A 16911-nucleotide genomic window follows, 5' to 3' on the forward strand; every position below is an offset into this window, starting at 1 on the left:
AGAAATTTAGGAATGACAAAAGGAAGTACTTTTTCACACAACACATAATTAACCTATGGAATTCTCTGTCACAAGATGTGGTGACAGCCACCAGCCTGGATGGCTTTAAGTGGGTCTCGATAAATTCATAGAGGGCAAGTCTATCAATGGCTACTAGTCTGGTGGCTATTGGCCACCTCCAGCCTCAGAGGCACGATGCCTCAGAATACCAGTTGCGGGTGAGAAACAGCAGGAGAGAGGGCATGCCCTCAGCTCCTGTAGGCTTCACAGAGGCATCTGGAAGTATTTCACACTCAGTTTTTATTTTGCATCTCCTCCGGAATGGAGGGGTGTGTTCACATACCGGCTCAATTTACCCTGAAGTCCCTGCGAGCTATCAAGGAGCACTTCACACACAATTCGGGTTTTTCATTGCGTGTCAGAGTGTAGCCCAATTTATATCCGGGATTTTTAAAAATCCACTTTTTGCATCATTTGTGGGGGCACAACTTTGAACTTGCAATAAAGCCTCGCCGTAAACCCACAATAAATCCTGCTGTCTGGGAACGCTCCTGGAGGAGTGCTGTGTGAAACAGGACACTGGGACTAGATGGGCCTTGGGCCTGATCCAGCAGGGCTGTTCTTATGACCCAGAAGTCCCTTCAGAAAATGCTCTGTGATCTGGGATTTCCAAGAGGTTTTCTGGGTAAATTTTTTTTAAGGCATCTGGCACTGCTGGGAGATGCACGGCTGTCATGAAACAGGAGGTGATGACAAAAAGGTGAGCTAGAGGCACTTCCGGGGGCAGCCTTCCCACGCTCCACTGTGGCCCCCAGCAGCAATTTCAGGGGTGTCCATGAGTGCAGCAAGCAATCAGTTCCAATTGTGCTTGGGAGCAGGGGCCTACCTTGGGGATCAAGCCACCAGTTGCATTACACACATCCTTGGCCCTGGCATCCACTATACAGCAGCTGTGCCAGGGAGTGAAAGTCAGAGCAGAACAAGAGTGTGAAAGTGGGGGGAGCTCTAACCATTTGCTTCTGCTGCAGTCTAAATCTGGATCGGGGGGCCCCCTCATGAAAAGGGTCTCCTTCCCAGAGCAATCAGCAGCCATAGGGGACTCAATCCAGATAAGACAGAGGGTTCTCAAGCCTGGGACCTCCCACCCGATGTTATTGGACTACAACTCCCATCATCCCCAGTCACAATGGCCCAAAGCTGGCCTGCTTATTTATTTAATAGCGGCCACTGTCGCTGGGGATGATGGGAGTTGTAGTCCCACAAAATCTGAGGTCCTAAGTTTGAGAGGCCATCCACGAAGAGACTGTGGTCAAGGCAAACTGCTAAAGCTTCCTGCCCCAGGTCCTCATCCAGACTGCACACAAGCTCCTCACCCATGGTGGCTATTTAGCAAGCAAAAATTAAGCACATCAGGGCTAGAGAAGCGTTTCATGGAATGCGTAGTTTGACCATCTCTTTAGAGAGGTGTTTTATTATTTTACCTGCATTTTACATTTGATGGGTTTTAACTTTTTAACCCGTAATTTAAAATTTGGTTTCAACGGAGTATTCTTTTTAGTTAATGTCGATTTATTTGATTAGTTTTATATTGTTTTATCTTGTGTCTTGCTGGTTTTGTGTGGCGCCCCGAGCAGCAGTGTACTGCAAGAGAGCGGCAGACATATAATAAATGAATGAAAGAGTGAATAAAGCCCTTATTTTTAGCCCCTGAAGCTCTGCAAACACCTACAGTACATAGGCTGATGTTGCTGTGCATATCAATAGGTAAACAGAGGAATCATTATTTTCCTTGAGCCCCTGGTGGTGCAGTGGTAAAAAAACTGCCGCCCTGTAACCAGAAGGTTACAAGTTCAATCCTGACCAGGGGCTCAAGGTTGACTCAGCCTTCCATCCTTCCGAGGTCGGTAAAATGAGTACCCAGAATGTTGGGGGCAATATGCTAAAAAATCATTGTAAACCGCTTAGAGAGCTCCGGCTATAAAGCGGTATATAAATGTAAGTGCTAAATGTAAGTGCTATTGCTATTTTCTTAGGAGCCAGCATGGATTTCTTGGCTTTTCAAACCTCCTCAATCAAGTTCAATAAAACGTTTCTGTGAGCAGTCAGATGCTCCGCCCACTCTGGGTGGCAAGCCCCGCCCTCTCCACACACCCATGCAGGGTCATTGCAGGGCCAGAGTAGGCCACATCTGCATATTTCTAGACTCTCTTGGCCTTTCAAACAGCAGCCATAAATATACTTACCCTCTCCCTGAACAAGCGAGAGAAAACCCACAGGGCAACACATGCCACGTAGACCACGATGGTATGCTGGTTGCACAAGCTCAGTCCACAGCAAAAGGCACCAATTTTACAGATCTGTAATGGAGGAGAGAACTTTTAATTGTGATTCTTTTCCGTTGCCACTAACACGTCTGGTGGTGACTCAGAGGCGGGCCTTCTCTGTAGCCGCTCCTGGGCTGTGGAATGCACTCCCGGCAGAAATCCATAATCTGAGTTCATTAGTGGCCTTCAGGAGAGCCGTTAAGACCTATCTGTTTGGCCTGGCCTTCCAGGGTTTTTAAACTGTAAAGGTTTGGCCTGGTTTTCCAGGGTTTTAAAAACTGTTTTATGTTATTTTTACAGTTTTTTATTTTAATAATTGATTTTAGTTTTGTTTTACTATAATCTGCCCTCAGCCATTTTTGGAAAGGCAGTATAGAAATAGAAATAAAATAAAATCAACAATAAATAAATAAATAAAATTATCTTGTCTTCACAACAACCCTGTGAGATAGTTGACGATTCCCATTTTATAGCCTGGAAACTGTGTTTATTTGATTTATTTATCTTTATTAACCTACTTTTCTTCAGGAAAGTGAACTTACGAGATCGCACAGCTCTCTCTCTCTCTGTCCCTATCTACTTCGCAGTGCCTCGACTGATTTGGACCAAATTTGGTACAGCTGTAGAGACACATAGGGACACCTCAATGGTGTAGTTTGTGACGATGCCATTCACCCCAATTCAAAATGGTGAACACGTAAATGTTAAGAGGCGCAAGTGGGCTAAATTGTGAAGATGGCAATTATAAATTAAGTAGGCAGATTAGTTCTTACCAAAATTTCTTGTTTATATTTATATACTGCCCTTCATCCCAAGACCCCAGGGCAGTCAAAAACAAGCATAAAATTTCAATAAAAGCAACCTGAAAAAAACCAACAGCTACAATTTATAAAGAGAGCAGGAGGAAAGTCATTGGCCAGAAGCCTGAATAAAAAGGGTCATCTTTGCTTTCCTCCTAAAGGCTGGGAGAGAGGGAGCCATGCAGGTCTCAGCTGAGAGCAAGTTAACCACACCCTGGGAGCAACCACTGAGAAGGCCCCGTCCCAAGGCCTTGACAAACGAGCCTCAAAAGTTATCAGCACACGGAAAGGGGCCCTCCTAGCCCATCTAGTCAGGTGGATAAATTAAGCTGGAAGCAGATGCTCCTTAACCTACCCGGGGCCCAAGCTATTTAGGGTTTTAAATGTAACAACCAGCCCTTTGAATTGTACCTGGAAACAGATTAGCCACCAGTGCAAGATTGGAGTAAAGTGTGCAATGGGTGCAGTCTCAGAAATCAACCTGGCATTCTGCACCATCTGTAATTTCCAAATAGTTTTCAAGGGCAGCCTAAGGAAAAGCTCATTGCAATAATGATTACAATATATTTGTATAGAAATATATAAAAATATAACCAACAAACAAGAAAACTAAGGGCGATAACACAAGAGGCTAAAATGGGTTAAGCTGGAAAACCAATTAAAACCAGAATGAAAATGCCTCTTGGAAAAGAAGGGCTTTCAAGCTCCTTTTAAAAATCAACTGGTGAAACTTCTCTGGGAGGGAATTCCAAAAATGGGGGGCAGGAGCCACTACTGAGAAGGCCCTGCTCCTGGTCGCCACCAGTCTCAGAGAGGCACCTTTCAAAGTAGTGATTCTCATTATATTGAACAGAGAGAGAACAACTGTCCCTGTTCTCAGGGCCAGCACAGCATCCCTCCAGCGGCTGTTGCTGGTGTCTCCCCCTTGGGTTTCTTTTTAGACTCTCACACAACACTAGAACCAGGGGTCACTCCATGAAATTGATTACCAGGAGGTCTAGGACCAACAAACGGAAGTACTTTTTCACACAACGCATGATCCACTTGTAGAACTCTCTGCCACAGGATGTGGTGACAGCCAACAACATGGATGGCTTTAAGAGGGGTTTGGATGACTTCATGGAGGAGAGGTCTATCAATGGCTACTAGTCGGAGGGCTGTGGGCCACCTCCAGCATCAAGGGCAGGGTGCCTCTGAGTACCAGTTGCAGGGGAGTAATGGCAGGAGAGAGTGCACACCCTCAACTCCTGTCTGTGGCTTCCAGCGGCATCTGGTGGGCCACTGTGTGAAACAGGATGCTGGACTCAGGGGCGTATCTAGGGGTAGGGCAGGCAGGTCACGTGTCCTGGGCGCCACTTGAAGGGGGGCGCCATTTTGTAAAATTAATTATTATTTTTTTTTAAAGGCTGCCAAAAACAAAATGGCCACCGTGCAGGCTCAAATGGCCTCTGTGAGGCCCTAGGTCATGCCAGGCCTTGCAGAGGCCATTTGAGCATGCGCAGTGGCCATTTTGTTTTCAGTGGCCATTTAAAAAAAAAGATTTTTTTAAATGGCCACTGCACATGCTCAAATGGTCCCTGCGAGGCCCTAGAGGCCAGTGGGGGGAGGAGGAACCTTTGCAAACCCCCCAGCCTTTAGGAAGCCCCCCAAAGGGGCTACAGGTAAAAAATAATAATAATATATAATATGTCACTGTACACATATTCAGATTGGCACTATGTACAGAGAATCAGGGCTTGTGAATACTGAGCTGATGCTTATGAGCTAGGATTGTATTCATTTGCTCTTACTTTGCTTCTTGTGATAAGTGAGTTAAATGTGATGTCTTGCTAATATGGCTATTAATGGTGAGTTTGTCTTTGAATCAGTGTGAAATCCTTAATATTAAGGCCCACTGGGAATTTCTTGCTCTCTTTCTCTCATTTCAACTGTCTTTCTGAAAGACTAGAATATATTCCAATCAGTGACACAGTTTACTCTGCATATCCTTTATTTACAGAGTATCTGGGAAAAGTCAAATTCTCCATTGATTTTTAAAACTTATGTAATGGTGATGCTACAATACATAGTAGAGAATTAGACAGGCACTTCTGTTTAGTTTTCCAAGTACACCTCCACATAGTATTTGGGTATTTCATGAGCCCCAGCATACTGAAATTTGTAGTTTTCCAGCATTTTTTGATCTGGCTAAGTCCACTGCTAAAATAGTTTTTGAAATATTAAAAGGTTAACGAGCTTGACTTGTATTTTTCAGCTGATATTATGGTAAAGTTATCTGAAAGATGGGTGTCAGATGCTTGGACAGGGGGCGCAATTTCAGTGCTTGCCCTAGGCGCTATTTTCCCTAGATACGCCTCTGGCTGGATTAGATGGGCCGTGGGCCTGATCCAGCAGGGCTGTTCTTATGTTCTTATGGGATAGGGGACCATCTTATTGTTTTTCTAGGTAAACCATTTTGAGAACCTTTCTGCTGTAAAACACTATACAAATAAGCACCCAACCACCAATCCTGTGTCAAAGGCAGGGCTGAGAATAGAGTGAAGGATGCTGGCAGATTCTGAAGCAATGAGCAGGAGGAGAGTCTGGCATTCCCACTTGTGCATCCTTTCAGCTCTTCAAAGAACTGGACTCTCCAACCTCATATTCATATGCCTCATATTCATCTCCTCCTCCTCATATTCATATGCCTTTTCCCAACAAAAGTTATCAACGCTATTATAATAATAAAATAATAAAGAAAATAATAAAGAAAAAGGCTTCCCTGTCCTTCCACAATCTAAAAAGGAACACAAAGGAGAAACCAACAACAATCACTGGAGGGATGCTGTGATGGAGATAGATAGGGCCAGTTGCTCTCCTCATGCAAAATACAAGAGAATCTGCATTTCAAAAGGTGCCTCTATGCTCAGTTAGCAGAAGCTAGCTAGCCTCTGCTTCCTATATAATTGAGACAGATCCAAGTCCCCCCAATTTCAACACCTCATTCACAGAAAGTGATAATGGGGGGGGGCATTTCAGTGATTCTCAGGCATGGGGGCAAAAGTGGGGGACAGGCTTCTCTGCTCCAGCAGCATTCTTGCTAGCAGCCACCATCCGCCATGTTTTATTTCTCAGAAGTCTCCTGAGAATGATGTCACATCTTCACAAAGTGGCAATCCCAGGGGACTACTGGGAAATAAAAAATGGCTGAAATCAGGCATCCAGAGCAGCAGCCCCACAGCTGCAAAACTAGTGATGCCAGGGTTTGGGGGAGTGAGTGGGGGAGCAGTTTTGCCTTCAAGCCACCCCCATCTCCAGTTTGAGCCACATGTTCCCAGCGGAGAAGACCTTTCAGTTCAGCTTTAGCCTAAAAAGACAAAATTACCACTCTCATGCCTAGCTTGTAGTCAGACGTCTACCAGATCCGGTTGGCTCTGTGAAAGGCAGGGGAGAAAATGCAACCCTCCTTTTGGATCCCGAATGGGTTACCTTTGATCTCTCCTTTGCGGAAGTTGCTCCCTCAAAGTGCACGGAGAGAGCCATTAGCAGCCCCACGAAAAGATTGTTCAAGCTGAAAACCTCCACCGCGATGGACCACTGCCATGTTAGGCGTGAGAAAGAAAACATCCCCACAGCAAAGATTCCAGCAGCGTGCGTGCCAGAAAGCCTGCAAAGGCAGATAACAAGACTATATCTTCTTCTCCGACAAGGAAAAAAAAAATAAGAAGCCGACTTCACTGTCCCTCCCCGCTACCACCCCACCCGCCCTGAAACCCAAAAATAAGAGCGTCGGGGAAATACACCTGGCTGACAGCACACTCCCACCACAAGATATTCCTGATAACAACACCTCTTGGAAAGTTTATTTTATTTTAAAAACAGGGCTTGTTTTTCAGTATAAGGACTCTGAAAAATACCCTTGTGAAATAGAGGGTGTGGTCCCATTTGGAAGACCGGGTGCCGTTCTGGTCACCCTTCCTCAAACAGAATTGTAGAGCTGGGTAAGGTACAGCAAAGGACCATCACAATGATCATGAATGGGAGAACATTCCTTATGAGAAATGGCTGGTTTTTCTATCCTGCTGCCAGTACAATGAGGTGCTCTCTACACTTTGAGGGGCCACTGTCCTGCAACAACACAGATCAGCCACACACACAAAATTAGGGTCCTCTAGCACCCCCCTCCCTCCAGGTGCTGTGCATTTGGCTTGATTCTGGAATGCTCTCCCAGTAAACATCTGCTCTGTGACTACTATGGCTGCTTTTAAAAAACAACAAAGACTTTTTAAAAATTTACTTGGGCTTTTACATCCTAGAGGCTTCAGGTTTCTCAGCTTTCTTGCGTTTGTTTCTAATTGTTTCTTGGCATTTATGGTTTGATTTTAAGGTTTTAGATGTAAATTTTACGGAATTTTATTGTATTTTAACTTTTGTAAACCCCCTTGAGATGCATTATGAAAGACAGTATAAAACTGAGCAAAAAGTACATACATACATAAATTCTGACTTTAACACAATAGTTATTAGATAGAGGGGGTCATACTTCACCCTTTGTGGTAGACCATCCAGGCTGTTCTTCTGGGTGAAGAACCACATGATGTTCAGCCTCTATAGGATTAGGAAACCATCCTTGACTTCTTGTAACAGAACCCTCCAAATAACTGCATCTATCTCAGAGGGGGGAGGCATCATGCGCTTCTGAATTTTCAACTACACCACTGACCACACAGTGGTCTCAGATGCCTTCCCCTTGGAAAGTACGCAATAGACATCACAAAAAGAATGATACAGTCATATGTGTGAGCACAGCAAAACTGTGTTTTGCTCAGTGTAGATCAGGACGTGGGGTGGGGTCGGGGGAGAGATGCAAATGAACTGAATGGAAAACTCTGCATGTTTCAAGTCCAGAACTGAAATTTAAAAATTCTCCTAGTTAAAACAAGAATCTGTTTATCTTTAAAAGTTTTATAACCCACTTTTTCTGCCCCGTTACAGAACACTCAAAACAACTGATGGTCTCCAAAATTTAAGATACAACCAAAAACCAAATGCCACATACAGTTCAGGAAGAGTAGAAAGCAAGACAGTCAGTGAATCTTTATTAGAGTCATTGACCGGAAAAAAGAGGAACCCGGGAATGAGCAAACGCAAAGAACAATGAAGAACGAAAGAGGAGAAAGCCTCTCAAATCTTTTCCAGATACGATTTCAGACAAGACTCACTTAAGATAGCTTTAGAACACGTCTTATGCGTTAAGAAGAAGGAGAAGGCGATGTAGGTTAGCAAAGAACTTTGTAATCTGGCTCCTAAAGACATGGGATGAGGAAAGCAAAGCGTTAAATCCTGGGAAATCCCCATCAATTTTCAGGTTGATAGAATATTTCCATTTTGAAGGCAAACGGGGCATTTTTGAAGAATGCCAAGAAATGGTACAACAGGGACAGCATCCTTACAGCCACTTGGAAATCAAACACACTCTTATGAAACTGAAGAAATTAAGGCTGCCATCTATGTACACTTAATTGACAGTAAGCCCCATTGAACACAGTGGGGCATCTGTTGATTGAGGCAGCAAATTGGGGAAGAGATGATAGCTTTAGGGATGTGCACAGAACCGACTCCCTTCGAGCCGATGGTGGGGGGGGGGGTGGCTTTAAGGAGAGGGAAGGGTACAATTACACCCCCACACACGCACTGTGCTTCTCCCTCAGGCACGCTGTGTATAAATAGTTCAGTGGGGCAGTGGCATATCTCTTTGCCGCCCCGTTGTTTCTCTGACCGGAAGTGCCGTGTGCGTGGGCGCACATCATGTGTGCATGCGTCTGCCCGCAACACACACACGGCACTTCCGGTCACAGAAACAACAGAGCTGCAGGGAGGTATGTTACCACCCCACCAAACTATTCATACACAGAGCACCGGAGGGGGAAGTGAGGCAGCGGGGGGGGGGGAGAGTGCACCCTCCCCTAAACCCTGCCCCTGCATTGAAACCGGTGCGAACGAGGGGGTTCCGAACCTGTTCGGCATCCTAACAATAGAACTCCAAACAGGTTCATGCACATCCCTAGATAGCTTTATTAATATTTTCAGGTGAGCTTTATGAGGAACAAATTCCAGCAGAAAGATTTGAAGAATATTAATGGGCCTTCAGAAAACACTTTTTATTTTAAGTGCAAGTATCTCAAAATGCTACTTAATCCCACGGCTGGATACTTTTGACAGAGAGAAAACTACTGCATATGCGCCAATGGGGGGGCAACTAAAGTGGAGAGAGTTTGGGGGATGCTTGCTTTCATTTATCTTTACATTTACATCCTGCTAAGAACACAAGAATGTAAGAACAGCCCTGCTGGATCAGGCCCAAGAAGGCCCATCTAGTCCAGCCTCCTGCTTCGCACAGTGGCCCACCAGATGCCGCTGGAAGCCAGAGGCAGGAATTTAGGCCATGCCCTCTCTCCTGCTGTTACTCCCCTGCAACTGGTACTCCGAGGCATCCTGCCTTGGAGGTGGCCCACAGCCCTCCAGTTCTCTCCTCAAGGAGCCCGGAACAGTATAGATGGTTTATGTTTATCCTCACAACAACCCTGCGATGTAGGTTAGGCAGAGAGAGAAGTGACCTGCCCAGAGTCACCCATGGCTGAATGGGGATTTGCACTCAGGTCTCTCCAGTCCTAGTCCAATACTCTAACCACAACGCCACAGTGGACTCCAACTTCTCACCATGGGGAAGCAATCAGGAATCACCTCCCCTGTGAGGTAGGCTTAGTGTTACTATTCCAGTGTTGGTGATGGAAGCCTGAGGTGACAGAACAATGGCTAGTTTCAGGCCCAAATAGTGAATGTCTGTAGCAAAGATGAGATTTCAAGCAGAGAACTGCCACCTCACCACATACCAAGGGTGGCCAACGGCCAGGGGAGAAGCAGCCTGTCAGACAATGGTAGCCCAAGAACACCATCCAGTAGCCTGTCTTCTTACACCTGTGTTAGTCCTTCGGCCTGAAAGGGAGGGGAAACACAGCTCGTGTCTTGCAGTTCAAAAACACCCTCTCTGGAACAGAGCCAGCGTGGTATAGTGGTTAGAGTGCTGGACTAGGACTGGGGAGACCCGAGTTCAAATCCCCATTCAGCCTCATGAGACTTGCTGGGTGACTCTGGGCCAGTCACTTCTCTCTCAGCCTAACCTACTTCACAGGGTTGTTGTGAAAGAGAAACTCAAGTTGTAGTACACCGCTCTGGGGTCCTTGAAGGAAGAGCGGGATATAAATGTAAAAAAAATTAAAAATAATAATAATAATAACAACAACAACAACAACAACAACAACAACGATTCCCACATGGTATTGACTACAACTCCCATCATCCCCAGCCAGAGGCCACTGCAGCTGGGGGTGATGGGAGTTACAGTCAGCAACGTCTGGGAATTCCCATTACAGGGAACTCTGCTCTGGAGACACTTCCTATTTGCCAGAGGCAACCAGGTAAGTGACGGTTTACATGTCTTTTCTGAATTAAACTAGAAAATGTAGGCAGAGTGGCCTATGTGGACATCTTGGCTAATGAAACGCTTGTGGAAGAACACCATGCCGGTGCAAAACTGTTGAGCTAGCTACTTCTGCGAAGCCTGGAGCTCGCATTCCATAGCACGCACCATGGTATGCATGCTTGTTCTTGTGCAACAGTGCACAACTGCAGCACGTCACATCTTGGCATTTTAATGCAATGATGCAATCTTAAGAACATAGAAATCGGCCTTCTTAAGAACATAGAAATCGGCCAGTCTTAAGAACATAGAAATCGTCAGACCATAGGTCCACCTAGCTCAGTACTGTCTACCCAGATTGGCAGTTGCTTCTCCAAGGTTGCAGGCCGGAGTCTCTCCCAGCCCTATCTGGAGATGCCAGGGAGGGAACTTGGGACCTTCTACATGCAAACATGCAGGTGATCTTCCCAGAGCAGCCCCATCACCTGAGGGGAACATCTTCCAGTGCTCACACATGTAGTCTCCCATTCATATGCAAACCAGGGCAGACCCCGCTTAGCAAAGGGGACAATTCACGCTTGCTACCACAAAACCAGCTCTCTTCTTGCACTAGCACAACTCTGATCATTAAGCAAGCCCTTTGTTAGTCAGGATGTCAGCCAACAGTAACTAACCAAGACTTTCATCTTGTGCACCCTTGCCTTCTGCATTGAGGTGGATGGCCAACAGGGAAAGAACTTTCTTGGCTGTGCTGCCCTGTCTGTGGAACGCCCTTCTCATCCAGGGGCCTGTTCGGATGTCTTTTGAGCACCAGGCAAAACCCCTTTTTAAAAAATAACATTTTGGGGACCTTTTAAACCAGGGGTGGGCCACCTTGGCTCTCCAGCTGTTGCTGAACTACAACTCCTGTGATTCCCCAGAGGCTGGGGAAGATGGGAATTGTAGTTCAGCAACAGCTGGAAAGCCAAGGTTGCCTACTCCTGCTTTAAACCACTCTGGACTGTTCAATCTGCTGTTCCTCCTTGCTGTGTTTTGAGAGGGCAGTTCACACGATGAAGAATAGGGTTAGAGAAGCCAACCGTCTGTCAGCTAAAACAAAGGTAGGGGGAGCCATCTGTGATCGTGTGCTGAGCAGCAGCGGCTGGGTCAGAGGGGCTCCCTCCTATCCAGCGGCTGTGCCCAGCTGCTGAATGAGGTAGGAGGGAAAGTCTTCCAACTCAGCCACTGCTGAGCACATGATCACAGACGGTGCCGCCAACCTTGTTTTAAAATTGAAAATCGATCGGCACATGGAAGTGTGCACAGCTCCCGAATTAGGGTAGGAGAACCACAGAACCATAGGAAGCTGCCGTATACTGAGTCAGACCATTGGTCCATCGAGCTCTGTGTTGTCTTCACAGACTGGCAGCGGCTTCTCCAAGGTTGCAGGCAGGAATCTCTCTCAGCCCTATCTTGGAGATGCTGCCAGGGAGGGAACTTGGAACCTTCTGATGCTCTTCCCAGAGCGGCTCCATCCCCTGAGGGGAATATCTTGCAGTGCTCACATGTGGTCTCCTATTCAAATGCAACCAGGGAGGACCTGCTTATCTAGGGAGATAAGTTACGCTTGCTACCACAAGACCAGCTCTCCCTCATCATTTACAAGTTCATTCTTCCTTAAAAGTAAAAAACTTAAAAGTTTTCTAAAAAGTAAATCCAAAGTGTACCTCCTTGAAATTTAAAATGATTCCTTTTTATCCTGTGCTCTTTATGTAGGATGAGCAAGTATTTCCCATGCCCTTTGTGGCATCTTTATTCATGGTTAAATTTATTCATTGTTAAATTTCTATACCGCCTTTCATTAAAAAAAATCTTAAATTTTTTTAAAAAATTTAATTTCATTAAAAAAAAATCATAATGACACAAAAGTCAAAACAAGACTATAAAAAATACACAGTTGAAATATTAAGCTAGAATATTAAAATACAGATCTGATTTAAAAGAATTTAAAAACAAGCACAACAGAACCATTAAAAAAAAAAATACAAAGCAGCAGCAATAGAAACAATCATATAGAAGCCTGGGTAGAAAGCCAAGATTTCACATGCTTTCTAAAAACTGTGATGGAGACTGAGGAGTGGATGGCCACCGGGAGAGCATTCCTGAATCTAGGGGCAACAACTGAGAAGGCCCTGTCCCGAGTGCATGACAACCTCCCTCATAGTCGGGATCCAGAGAAGAGCCCCCTCAGGTGACCTCGTCAAGCGGGCAGCAACCCTTGGGAGCAGGAGGTCCCGCAGGTACCCAGGGCCCAAATCATTAAGGGCTCTTGTAGAGGGATAGACAGACACAAAAAAAGGAAAATAACCAAGCTGTTTCTTCCTTCCTTTTTTTTAAACCCAACTCTATCAGGCAAGCACCTCCCAAGACAACACATAATTTAAAAATATCAATAATCTATCACAGGGGTTAGAACATAAGAACAGCCCTGCTGGATCAAGCAAAAGGCCCATCTAGTCCAGCATCCTGTTTCCTACAGTGGCCCACCAAATGCCTCTAGGAAGCCCACAGGCAAGAGGTATGTGCATGCCCTCTCTCCTGCTGTTGCTCCCCTTCGGTTCTCAAACTTGGGCCCCCAGATGGTGTTGGGCTAAAATGGCCATAGGTCATTGTGGCTGGAGATGTTGGGAGTTGTAGCCCAACACCATCTGGGGGCCCAAGCTTGAGAACTGCTGATCTATAAGAATCTATAAGAGAGCCAGCGTGGTGTGGTGGTTAGAGTGCTGGACTAAGACTGGGGAGACCCGAGTTCAAATCCCCATTCAGCCATGAGACTTGCTGGGTGACTCTGGGCCAGTCACTTCTCTCTCAGTCTAGCCTACTTCACAGGGTTGTTGTGTGGAGAAACTTAAGTATGTAGTACACCGCTCTGGGCTCCTTGGAAGAAGAGCGGGATAGAAAATATAAAATTAAAAAAAAGAAAGAAAGAAAATAATCGCGGTGCAGTCGTATGAGCCAAGTTAAAAACAGAACTTTTAAAACAGAGAAAATAAAAGGCCTGGGTGAATAAGAAGCTATTTGGCTAGCACTAGAAAGGCATGGGGCTCAGCAGCCAGACAGCAGCCCTGGGAAGGAGAGTTCTAAACGTGGGGAGCCACAACTAAAAAGGCCATGTCATGGATCCCCACCAACCCGTCTTCTGAAGCGGGGGGGGGGGGACCTAAAGAAGGGCCTCCCTCTCCGAGTAAGTTCTTAAAAGCTGAGCAGGCTGATGTGGGAGGAGGTAAGCCTTAAGGTGGGCTGTCCCAAGCCATTTATAGAGGCTGTTCTCACACACTGGGGGGGGGGGAACAACACACAACAGGCTAACAAAGCCAAGCCTGGACTTGCCCACGCATGAGAACCGCTAGGATTGTGCCCGATCCTGGCGGTGCCTTGGTGGCAAACCCGCTGAGCCAGGTTAAGAGAGTAAGCACTCCCCTGACCCCAAACCCAATTTTGCTGATCATCTGTCAGCCCCAGCTGCTTTGCAGCCAGGGCTGGGAGACTGCAGGGATCCCGACCAGCGTTGGGAGGCTTCCCATCATGCACCGTGCACTTGCGTAGTGCATTATGGGAGTTTTTTAAGGCTTCCTCCCCTGCAGCATGGAGCCCTTTCTCCATGGTCGTGAGAAAGGGCTCATTAGGTATTATTAATAATACTTAGCATTTGTAGGGGGGTTTCTAAATGTCTAGAGTGCTTGATGTGAATTACTTGAATGTCATCCTTAAAACAACTTTGTTAAGGTATCATTATCCGCATATTGCAGTTGAGGAGGGAATACCCCTGCTTACTGAGCAAAGAGACACCTTTTCAAGTGGTGATTCCCTTATATTTAGTAAGGGGAAAGCACAGCATCCCTCCAGGGGCTGTTGCCGGTGTCTACCTTATTGGTCCTTCAAGGGAAACTTGGTCCAATCTTGGTCCTTCAAGGGAAGTGCAACCCCATCCAAAACCGGCTAAGGACCATCTCCCACTCCAGGTGGATCAAGTGCCTCTCCATCTCATCTGGACTGAGCTTCAGTTTGTCAGCCCTTGTCTATTCCCAATCTCAGTTATCATCTTAGCACTCCCATTGCTGTCCCAGCATCCGATAAAAGGAAGCAACAGAAGCTCTCTTTACACATTATGCTCAACACTGTACAACAAAGCCTGATTCAGACATTATGCTGACAAGTGCACAGATCTCTGTACACCCTTTTGTGTGAATGACTGTACCTGCATTCATTTTAAAAGTGAACCTGGATACAGGCCTTTCAAATGCATGGTACAGACAGGAAATATACTTCTGTACCTGTGTTCAACATAACATGTGAATGACTGTACCTGTGTACAGATCTATACCTAGGCCCATTCACACTTTATGTTCGGCACTCATACGTTGAGTACACAAGTACAAATCTGTGCACAGGCACAATTATTCACATGTATACAGCAGAACATTTCCTATCTGTCCCATGCATTTGAGGGGCCTGTATCCAGGTTCACTTTTAACTTGAACACAGGCACAGTCATTCACATAAAGCATGTACCTGTATATAGATATTTGTACTCGTGCAACATAATGTCTGAATAGGGCTACAGTTGGGTGCCATCTGCATATGGATGTCACTGGAGCTCAAAGTTGTTTGGATTTGCATAATATATTAATATGAATAACGATTACAATTTAATCTCATTTCCCCCTTCAAAAGAGTTAACTAACTTCGGCCACCATCCAACACCGAGTTAAGAGTTCTTATGCCCTTCTAGTCTATGAATATCCAGACTAACCCTGAACTGCTGTGCCAGACTTTTCTGTCACACAAGGGAGGGCACAATTTTCAGCTACCCTGCTTCCCTCTGCGGCCACGTGTGCCTCCCTGAAAATGCCCCTGGAACATAGGAAGCTGCCTTCTACTGAGTCAGACCATTGGTCTGTCTAGCTCAGTATTGTCTTCACAGACCGGCAGCGGCTTCTCCAAGGTTGCAGGCAGGAGTCTCTCTCAGCCCTCTCTTGGAGATGCTGCCAGGGAGGGAACTTGGAACTTTGTGCTGCAAGCATGCATGTGCTCTTCCCAGAGTGGCCTCATCCCCTAAGGGGAATCTCTTACAGTGCTCATACATGTAGCCTCCCATTCAAATGCAAACCAGGGCAGACCCTGCTTAGCAAAGAGGGCAATTAATGCTTGCAAGACTAATTCTCCTCCTGGGTGCCCCCCCAATGTTGTAGGTAGGTAGGTAGGTAGGTAGATAGACAGACAGACAGATAAACAAAAATAAAATGATAGACTGGGAAATCACATAGATTCAGAAGACACAGGCAGCTGCAAAAGGAAGGATTTCACACACAACCCTTGCAACTCTGACACATTGGCACAGGGTTAGTCTGGATGTCAGCTAATGGGCTTAAGGGTGCATAACTCATTACTGGATCAAGGGCTTGGCGTTTCTGCAGTTAGTGAAAGTTCTCTGCCATGGGATGTGGTAATGGTCACTAGCTTGGATGGCTTTAAAAGGGGCTTAGACAAATTCATGGAGGATAGGCCACCTCCAGCCTCAGAGGCAAGATGCCTCTGAATACCAGTTGCAGGAGAGTATAGCAACATAGGAAGCTGCCATATACTGAGTCAGACTATTGGTCTATCTCGCTCAGTATTGTCTTCACAGAATAGCAGCGGCTTCTCCAAGGTTGCAGGCAGGAATTTCTTTCAGCCCTATCTTGGAGAAGCCAGGGAGGGAACTTGAAACCTTCTGCTCTTATTTATTCATTTCATTTTATATCCCTATAAATAACTATATATTTATAGTTACTATATAACTATATTTTATATAGTATAGGAAGTACTACATAGTTAAGCTTCTCCTCACAACAACCCTGTGAAGTAGGTTAGGCTGAGAGAGAGGTGACTGGCCCAGAGTCACCCAGCAAGTATCATGGCTGAATGGAGATTTGAACTAGGGTCTCTCTCGTCCTACTCCAGCACTCTAACCACCACACCACGCTGGCTTCCCAGAGCGGCTCCATCCCCTGAGGGGAACATCTTACAGTGCTCACACTTCTAGTTTCTCATTCAAATGCAAACAAGGTGGACCTTGCATATAGCTAAGGGGACAAGTCATGCTTGCTACCACAAGACCAGCTCTCCTCTCCAACAACAGCATCTGATGGGCCACAGTGGGAAACAGGGTGCTGGCCTAGATGGGCCTTGGGCCTGATCCAGCAGGACTGTTCTTACGTTCTTAAGTTGTTACGTGTGTGAGTCTGTGTGTCACAGTACTAACAGAAATAATGCTTTAAACACTTGGCAGTTTTTGGACCGATGTACC

General features: G+C 45.9%; 1 protein-coding gene across 3 annotated transcripts in view; it reads right to left on the bottom strand.

Moving 5' to 3' along the window:
• Positions 1-16911, bottom strand: part of TMEM260 (transmembrane protein 260) — a 72112-nt gene that overhangs the window by 32273 nt on the left and 22928 nt on the right. For all 3 annotated transcript variants that reach the window (XM_053286807.1, XM_053286806.1, XM_053286808.1), the window contains exons 4-5: positions 6593-6770; positions 2244-2357 (exon numbers count right to left, since the gene is read on the bottom strand). In XM_053286807.1, coding sequence (XP_053142782.1) covers positions 2244-2357; positions 6593-6770 — 292 coding nt within the window. The remainder of the gene's footprint in view (positions 1-2243; positions 2358-6592; positions 6771-16911) is intronic.

The sequence above is a fragment of the Hemicordylus capensis genome, chromosome 1, assembly GCF_027244095.1.
Source record: "Hemicordylus capensis ecotype Gifberg chromosome 1, rHemCap1.1.pri, whole genome shotgun sequence".
Classification (NCBI taxonomy): domain Eukaryota; kingdom Metazoa; phylum Chordata; class Lepidosauria; order Squamata; family Cordylidae; genus Hemicordylus; species Hemicordylus capensis.